Source organism: Teleopsis dalmanni, unplaced genomic scaffold, assembly GCF_002237135.1.
Source record: "Teleopsis dalmanni isolate 2A unplaced genomic scaffold, ASM223713v2 unscaffolded_contig_0071, whole genome shotgun sequence".
Lineage (NCBI taxonomy): Eukaryota > Metazoa > Arthropoda > Insecta > Diptera > Diopsidae > Teleopsis > Teleopsis dalmanni.
In genome coordinates this window covers 10,922-21,158 of record NW_024031453.1, presented here as the reverse complement: position 1 = coordinate 21,158, position 10,237 = coordinate 10,922, and the positions used below count along the sequence as shown (strand labels likewise).

Here is a 10,237-nt window from a genome sequence, read left to right as displayed (position 1 = left end):
TTGCCTGGATTTCATTCTTGCAATATGGTTTTGCTTCATAATGTTTTATCGAGTTCCTTATGAGGACCGCAGAGCCACCATTTCCTTTACCACTGGGATGCATTGTGTGATAAAGTTCGTAGTTCGGAATTTTAAAGAAACTACGCGTCGTGAAATGGATTTCTGATACTAGCATTATGTCGACCTGGTTTAATTTTAAAAATGCTTTTATTTCGATAGCATGTTTTGATAGACCATTAGCGTTCCATATGACTACTACTAAATCAAGAATTTTGTTTAGTCGTCAAGTTGATCAGTAAATTTGTCATTACTACGATTTGTTGCATCATTTGCTTCAACAGTGATGTCATCTCACGGAATTCTTCCACAAAATTATTTGGAATTGGTGAAAGCTTCTCCTCTGTTTCGCTACTGGTGTTTGACTTCACTATTTGTGCGAATGTTTCAGGTGAATGAGAAGTCGTGATGTGTTTTTTGTTTAGCGAAGGAAGAGGATTTTCTTGAATTTGTACTTCCGGCGCCCTAGGTCTTAGTTGGGGATACATTTTTTTTGCAGGTTTTTGTATATTTGACATCCTTTGTAGTTGGCCGGATGATTTCCTTCACATAGAACACATTTGACATCATTGGATCTGCTTTTCCTTTCGCAATTTACAGAAGCATGATTTCCAGCGCACTTGACGCATTTAGGTTTGCGGTGACAGTATCCTTTTGTGTGCCCATACTGTTGGCAGTTTGCACATTGAGGGATTTCCCGTTTCGGGTGAGGTGGTTCAAATGTAACTGTAGTATACAAGAGTTTCTTAACCAAATAAATATCCTTATTATTTAGGTTTGGTGCAAGTTCAATAATAAACATGGGGAGAGGTTCACCTGACCCTCTACGTTTAATGTTCCAAACGTTTACAGCCGTATGTTCATGCTCCAGAAGTGCATTTTTGATTTCATCAATATCGGTTGAATGATGCAAATTTTTCAATATAACCCTAAAGCTTCTCTCTGTTTTTGGTTTGTAAGTGTAGAATTCAGTGTTTTTTAACTCCAACTGCTTTACAATGCTTACGTAAGAGTCAGATGTAGAAGGTTGAACTCTTACTTGACTTGGATTTAGCACTTTTAAGTCGAATTGATTTGCCGCATGTTCGTTTAACACATCTATTAGAGGCTTGATACAATGTACCTTATCAATAAATATAGGTGGAGGTTTCATTAATTTTGGATCCGTATCATTATTTTTTAACGATTCTTCAGTTTCTTCAGAGTCATCTTCCTGGAGATCTGCGTATCGGTTTGGTTTGACGGGTTCATTTAGCCAGTATGAGTCTAGCTTGGTTTGTTTTTGGCTTACTTGATGATTTTTACTTGGACTATCGCGTTGACGTTTACGGTTATTAACTACTGTCCAAGTGTCGTTAACAGAGGTTTCGTTTCTGGTGGTTGCAGCTTGATTCGATCCTTTATTTTGGAGGAGGTTATTTTTTTCTTCATTATACAATTTTTGAAGCTGTTGTTGAAGTAGTTGAATTTGTTGTTGTATATTTTTCACCTGAACTGATTTAGCCTTTTTCTCTTTTAGATGACCCGAAGTCGCATTGCTTGACGCCTGCCGCGTGTTCATATTAGTTTCTTTGCGTGTATTGGATAGTATTGTTTCGTGTTGATTTGGTGAACTAAGTTTTATATTATCGTTTTTATTATTTATTAATTTAATTTTGTTAGCGATGGCGATTTCACTAGCTATTTTTGTTATGCTTGATTCGATTTTTGAATTTTCTAAAAGTTTGTTTGGGGAATTATTTATTATTTTAGAGTCATCAGTGTTTAGTGTTATATAGCCATTTAGGCCATTTTCACTAATTAGAGAGTGCCGACGTACAACTTTTTCGTAATCGCTCATACAATAAATTTACAATATTCTTACAGTAAGTTTATTTAATTTTATTTTAATTATTTAAAAATTTAAATTTATAAATAAGTAAATTTATTTATTTTTATTTATTTATTTTTATTTATTTTTATATAAGTTTGTTTTATTTTACTTTTAGTAAAATAATTGAAAAAAAATAAATATGTAATATTTGTTTATGTATTTAAATTTAATTCTTGAAAGTTACACTGTGGCAACACTACAAATATAATTTCTTACTTTCGATCATATGCTGTCTCTATCAGCTGTTTGAGCAAAACTTAATTTTGATTTATTTTGTGTTGGCTTTGTTATTTCTTTGCAAACTTAAAATTTAATTTGATTAACAAAAAATTTTTTATATTACAGAAAAACTGATTAACACCGTCCACTGGCACTGTTTTTTCACAGATTCCTTCATTTAAGGTCTATTGTTCAAATTATCATAACTTTGAAATTTAAATTTAACTATTTCTAATCAAAAAAGACAAAAGTTACGGAGTGAACACTTTTTGCGCGCGCTTTCGGTAATTGATCGGTAATAAAATAATAAATTTAATAGCTTGACACCGTTTAATAGTGTTTAATTTGTAATATTCTAGCGATCATCTATTGTACTGTGGTTATACCGATAAACCGATAAATCACAAAAATGTGCAGCTCTTTTCAAGAAAACGAATATTTGAAAGAGGCAAGGGACTCTTTACTACAACTACTTCGGAGCGTCATACTTTAGGTCAGAGTCTTGAGAGAGCAGGTTGGAAGCATATGAAGTATTCATAAACTTCTTATTCATTGTGCATTTATTAATAATTTGATTTATATCAAATGTATTTGGAAAATTCTTTCCATTCAGTACAATAATTTTTTTCTCTGCTCATCAGCTACTAATATTAATACTACGAGTACTAGCATGATGTCAAATTTTATTTCTTTCATATTTTCTAGTGAATAATATTATTAATAAATTTCGATTATTTTGATTCAAAAATAAGTAGATACCAGAAATTCTAGAAATTCTAGAAATTCTCGTTCATAAATGGTATAAATTTGCTCACATCCTGTTTAGGCATATTTAAAATTTTTGAGTTGCATTTTCGTAAATAAAGTTTTAATAAAACTGAATATTAAGTTTACACAGTGTTGAGTTGTTGATATCAACATATTTCAAATAATATCTGATTTAATTGAGAATTTTCTAATTTTGTACGAAGTTGCAAATTCTGAAAGGAATTGAATTTATTTCAAATATATATCTCTGCATTTTTCATGTTTATTAATAAAATGTCACAAAAGATTTGTTTTGTTTGTCAAATACCATAAAAATATTTCAGAAATGTATATGGAATGAAAATTTCATTTGATTTTCATTTTATTTCAAACAAAAATGTAAATGCGAGTCCTGATGATGAAACTGTACAAATTTCATTGCAATCAGAGCATGAAGAACCTAATAAAGCACGTAAGTCCTTGCCAATTGATGAGCATAAAGCAAGCAATGTGCAATGTAAAAGCCACATACATTTGCAGGCACAAGCGAAGATAAAACCTTTATATGGAAAGCTATGCTTTACGTAAAATACAAAGAAAATTCTGCAAGGATACAATATACCGTTGTGATCCTTTCAACCACACACAAAAACTTTTTAAGTTATTTGCACACCTATGAGCTTTCCTGTTGATTTTCACGTAATCAAGTGTATGAAAGGCAATGCAAATATGTATTCTAAAGTTCACTTAATTCAGCTGCCTTTTGCTTATTGCCTGTTGCACTTAACGTAATCACCAGTGAGTATTCCAGGATACAATTTACACAGTAACGAATAGTAAGGAATGAAACATTACTGAAAGTAATACTAGCACATTGGATAAAATTGGCATTTTTACTTTATAATTTGGCCATTTTTTGGCCGGTTGCAAGTTGATGGCAGCTTGCTTCGGGTCAAAGTGAATTGACTTGACTAAATTGACTAAATGAAATGCAAAATAAACAATATCAAAAAATCAGTCCTGACAATATAAAGGTATAAAAATGCTATATGTTCCTAACTAAAATCTGTTATCAAACAATCTACAATTTTTATACTGCATACGTAGACGAACGTAGAACTGCAACAACAGGTAAGAAGCGTTACTTACTTGACACATATGTGATATTTGGAAAGGCACAAACCTTTCCGATACATTGAGCACATATTTTTAATGTAATAAGAGATTTCAATAAAATTAATACAAATCGTATCGGTTGTGTGTACAGGACTTTGTGTATTTACTAATATAAAACGAGTGCTGAATTTAAATTTCCATCCATGAATGCAGAAAGTAGTTCCTTTGCTAGTTCTGTTTGAAACACGTATTAAATTAGCTGCCATAAAAGAAAATGTTAGCAAAATGTAGGATATAAAAAAATGAAAGTATATGAACTAAAAAGATTCTGCTATTATTAAATTGTATACAAGTAAACAGAGCTGAAATTGAAAGTGTTCTCTCCACGCTCCGTTGCCCGACCGAATGATAAAAGCGTTGCCCCTAATAAAAAGAAGTTAACACCGAGTTTTCTTGTTTGAAATAAAACGTGAGTTTTGTGAAGTGCACGATAAGTTCTCAGTGTTAAAATGTTTTGCTTGGAACTCGGAATAAAATGGAAGTACTCCAAACAGACAAAAAATTTTGTAATAAAAACTAAGTGAAGTTCTAGTAAATTTCGTTAAAAGATTTTATATACTGTCACAAATTCCAGCTGAGTTTATTAAGACATAAAATTAATACTTATATGGAAAGTATGATATTGGTATATCACAATTTCTATTTTTTTAGTTTTAGAATTAATGTTATAAACATATATGAATCAATGATTTCGATTTAAAAAGATAAATATTTATAAATACTTTTTTTTTGCACAGACTTGAACCCACTAATACCACCTCTTAGAAATGAATGCAGAAAAGATATGTTTCCACAGCAATGTGGAGACTTCATGCCAGTAATCAGAGGAAAGACATGAGAACAGATAGGCTAAATACCTAGTGGACTAGTTTCATCTAAGCCAGAAAGCATGGGTGAGAATTTGGGAGAATGGGTGATACTTGTTAACCTTAGGTTTAAAGGTTAAATTGTTATTATTATAATTATAATAATTATTGGAAATTGTTATAATTTCTATTATACTGAGAAATATGTATAATTGAACGTTTTGTTTCATGTTCTTTAGAAGTAATAAGAATGAATAAAAATAATTCTTTTAAAAAAAATGAAAATCTGAAAAAATCATAAGTTATATTGAACTTCAGTTTTAAGTAAACATTTGAAAACAATTTTATTTTATATTCATAAAGAGAAACTAAATTGTATTTTGTTATATACAATATTTAACTTACCTTTATTCAGATTTAATCACGAAGTAAAACTCATGTAAAAATGTTACTCAAACACAAATTTAAATAAAATTTGATGGGTTCACTTAGTTTTCAGCTGAGTCGATGTTTTGATAGCACAAAATATTCATAAGTAGAGATTTGGTTAACATTTCCATACTTTTTGAATAAAATTACGAATATTCATATAAAATAAAATTCCAAACTAAATTTTTACTAGTGGTGCAAAACAATTATTTTGAGATCTGTTTGGAAACTGAAATCCATTAAAAACATTCCGCTCCATTTTTGAAAGGATTTTATTTTTCAACCACAAAAAAATGTCCTTTGGCAGTATGTGTTATTGTAGAAGTTCATTACTAAAAATTCCATTTTAAAATTTTATAACTGAATTTCACTGGCAAATATAATTTTATTTGATTTTTATTAAAATCACATTTTTAAATAAAATTTAATTTATTTCAATCATAGCATGCACAAACCTTTTTTGAAATATGTTAGAATGTGTGTAGCAATAGCTTAATTGGAAATAAATCTACTTTTGATTTCAGTACTTCTGTAAACTATTAAAATAAAAGATTTGTCTAATGGATAAATTCGAAGTTTTTATAATAATGATTCTTTAAGATTCAGCAAATAAATCTTTCTTTATGTTATAAAATTATAACATATAGCAGTTTTAAGTTTTTTTTATTATTGACTTAGATAAGTATTCATTTTAATGAATGAAACGATTAAAATGGAGTACAACTAGTCGCAAGTCGAAATCAAGTAAAAGGTATTTTAAGAAAATAAAAGAAAATTCCTTCTATTCTTTGTTCATGAAAATTAGTGCAACATATTTACTTAAATCAAATACATTATATCGGCTGCTAAAAATTATAGATACAGGATAAGCAAATCAAATATGTATGCTTTCTGTGGCGATAAGGTCATTGCCGGTGTTTTCCTACGTCAAAGAAAACAGAAAATTAATATGATAAAAGTGGTAATCCGTATATCTAAAATAATTATATAGGCAAATGACATTCAACGTCAAGTTAATTTTCAGAACACGTAAAACAAGAACATTTCATAACAATACTTTAGCTTATTCAATACATAACATAAAAATCGTGAAGGAACTTTGTGGTACGAAAATATTTGCGAAACAAGTAAATATTTACTTAAGGTTGAGTGACAACGTTGCATATTACAACTCAGTTTAGCAAAAAACAACGGTCCATTATAATAACATGAATCAGACAATATCCGTACACCAGAACAGAAGAGTCAATCTAAACGTAGAAATATAAAGCATTTAGTGCACTAATAGCATCTCTTTCAGAGGGTATAGCTTCTAAATATAAGTAAAAGAGAACCTGGTTGACAAATCTATAAACTTGGACAGATCTCTAATTTTAATGTATATGAGATATGTAAGATTAGTAATTAAATGGAACCCAAAATTAAAAATAAATGGATTTTAAATATTAAATAAAATAAATTTATATAATAAACTTTAAAAAAAAAAATATGTGCAGCAATTTAATTTAATATGTTTTTAAATATATTTAAACTATTTTTATATTTTCTTTGCTATTTTCCCATACTCTTAAATGATATTTATTCACACTCTAAACCAAATCAAAACAATTTTAAATAAATTTAATAATTAAATTAAAATACGGTTTAGTTTTCAACATTTTTTTTTTAATTTGTTGATTAATTAAAGCATTGACTTAATACCTACATAAAATCATAAATAAATCTTTTTAGAATTAATGCTCTTATCTAGAATTTTCAATTAAATGCAATTAAATTATCAATTTTCGAGGCGATTTGATGTGCAATTTGTCTATAATTCCATTAAAATAAAAAAAAAAGATTAGTTTTAATGGGTTCCGGGATTTGTGGCACATAATTTGTATCAGAATTAATTGTGTAAATGACATTTCCAGCGGAAATACATTTATTCATATTTTTATTCAACATTCTATATAAAATAAATCGTTTTAATATTAAAGATTAATTAATTCGCTTAGTATAAAATATTATATTTTTTATTTAAAGTATTTACTACAATTAATTATTAAATAAATAATAGATTTTATTAAACTTCTAAAAGTTATCGAGTAAAATATTCCGAAAATAAAATATGGATAAAAAAATATAAGCACCTCATTGAAACTAATCTTTCTTCTTCTTCTTCTTCTTCTTGAGTTAGTGCTATTACGCACTTTTACTCTATAATGACTGGGGGGTTAATCACTACCCCACACTAGGCTTTAACTAGGCTAAAAAATCATATCATTTATTTGTCTTTTAGTTGATGACGGACCTTAAATCAGCATATCTTCCTGAGAGTCCAGAAGTGGACTTGAGGATTGTTATGGCGGGGTTAAGTAGCGTATCAACTTTAGTGAATAATTTTAAAGCTCTGTCTCTGATATATTTTTTCACTGAGTCAATCCTAAGATCTCTATGTATGTCCGTAGATCTAATGTACCATGGAATCTTAAACAGTTTTCTTAAGGCCAGGTTTTGAGCTATCTGTAATTGCTTTAAGGTGGTATTTGAGGCTTTGCTATATGTAACACATCCGTACAGAAGTGCAGGTCTAATTACTTGCGTATAAAGTAACTTTCTGTTTTTAAAGTTGAAGTGATAATTATTAAATAGCGGCTTTAATAAATGTAGAATCTTAGAGCAGCTATTCCGTTTGTTTTTCAAATGTTTAAGCCAATTGAACCGTTTGTCAAAAGTGACCCCCAGATATTTTATGTTATCCTCCCACCGTATCTCCGTGTCGCAAACGCTCACTCTTGGAGGATGCTCTTTATAAAATGTGTTTTAGAAATTAGTTTTTTCGTAGCAAAGTAAGCTTTGATTTTGACATTCACACTTTCATACATAACAAATTTTTTTTTTTGTAAATTCTTACAAAAATTTTTATGTGATTATGATTTAACATATTTTCAGTACAATGGAGGGCGATGAAAGCACTGGGGGCGCTGGCGCCGCTGCCGGCAGTGGTTCTGGAAATGCAAATTCAGATATACCCCCGGGAATAACTGATGAGAAATCCATTCAAATGGCTAAGAAATTCCCACCGGGATATCTAAGCACTAGTAATGAACAAGATCTTGATCGAGAATTTCATAAGGCTATTGTCAAACTGCAATATAATGTTGACACATTCGGATTTCGTGAGAAAACTATTGCAACCGAATGGATGATAAAACTTCGGAACGTAATTGCGGAACCATGGGAGAAGATCGTAAGAAATCTATTCTTGGAATATTTTTCAAATTGCACTGGCGATGTATTTAAAAGTCCTCCATTTAACAAAAATTTACCGAGAGAAGCATTATTACAGAGTCACATACAAATGCTGGTATGTATATACAATAAAGATCATATACACAGTTGAAGCATTTAAAATGATTTTATTTATTTTAGCCATATCTAAAGGATTACTGGGATCAGAATGAAACTGAAGATGCTAGTAAAAAATTTCTTAAATTGGTTAAGGAGCTGTTTAGTATAAGCGAAGACTTTACACACTTCTTGTGTCAAATGCCTGTTCCTAGAGATGGCGCAATTTTCATTATGCGAGTATTCACAAACAAAAAACAGCCACTCAGCTGTTGTGCATGAAATCCGCCCCTATGTGCTTTCCACAACACTTCATGTATTCCTAATAAAGTCACTGTTTGTACAAAAATTTTATAAGACCTGAACTTTTATTTCTAAACCATAGCTAATGAGTGCCTTTTATGATATGGTGCTTATGATATTGACAATATTTTTAATTTTTGCTTGATAGATAAGTATTCGTAATAGGTAGAAAAAATAATTCAAAATTGAAAATTAATCTGAATTGATATTCTACTGGAATTAAAATTATGAAACTATTTAATTGACTGTTAGTTGAAATTAATAGAGAATTGTCGTTGATGTATATTATTCAACTAAATACTTGTCTGATGTAATTGCAGTCCTTAGAGGCACTTTAAACAACTGCAGCAATAACCACAAATACATTTCCAACATCAACTGGCACAATGTGGCTACTTAATAAAGTCCAAATAGGTACACGAAATACCTGTACATGTACTTCATGGTATTTATTTAGACCGCACCTCACCGCAGCACTTGTGGAAGGATGTCTTTTGAAGTGGTAGCTGCAAATTATGAGAGCTCCAACAGATACTGCACCAAAGACTGCGATGCACTTGTGCAATAGCGCAGTATTATATTCAGCCACTGTGTGTGACATATGAAGCACAAAGTGTCAATCCATCAATTCAAATATCCATTTGTGTGATGTCGCACTCTTTGATTATTTTCATAGCAATAGTTACGTATGCTAGTCTAAAATGGTAACGTTCAATATATGCACACAATATATGTACACACAAACAAATGTACATCAGTAATGACAAACGGATGTAAAGCATTTATTTGCATGTGCCTTGCAGTTATTTTCATGCCAGATATTAACACAGAATTGCGGAGGAATAGCACAACCAGCAGCCATCATCGGTACCACTCGATATGTGAAGTGAAATGAAGCGCCACACTTGGAGTGCACTTAGCCAAATTAAATGCAACACAAAACGTATGACATGTGAACCAACCGCACCGAAAGGATAATCAGCAACAGACGATATTTTCAAATTTGGCACACATGAACACATGAAGGTGAATGTTATGTGAGTGTAGGTTAACATAGATGTACCTGCCAATTTAGCAGGACGTATCTAGATGCCGTATTTGAGTTTTTTTTTGCTGTTCTGGAATATGCGAGTATAAAGGAAATATAGTATTTAGATCGAGTGCTCTTGAAACTTGGTGGCAAATGAAATTTGAATTTTGTTAGCAATGAAAATTTATCTGAGTAAGTATTTTTTGAATATTTTGTCATTATTGGCTGACTTTTATTATATACGTACTTCTGCTCAGTATTATCAAC

At 30.3% G+C, this 10,237-nt stretch overlaps 1 protein-coding gene across 1 annotated transcript; it reads left to right on the top strand.

The window, feature by feature from the left end:
- The first annotated feature begins 8,212 nt into the window (after positions 1 to 8,212).
- On the top strand, positions 8,213 to 8,991 carry LOC119662998. The gene is made up of 2 exons (XM_038072659.1): positions 8,213 to 8,656; positions 8,722 to 8,991. Exons 1-2 carry the CDS (start codon positions 8,246 to 8,248, stop codon positions 8,917 to 8,919), a joined length of 609 nt encoding a protein of 202 aa, XP_037928587.1. The 5' UTR covers positions 8,213 to 8,245; the 3' UTR covers positions 8,920 to 8,991.
- Positions 8,992 to 10,237: the final 1,246 nt, after the last annotated feature.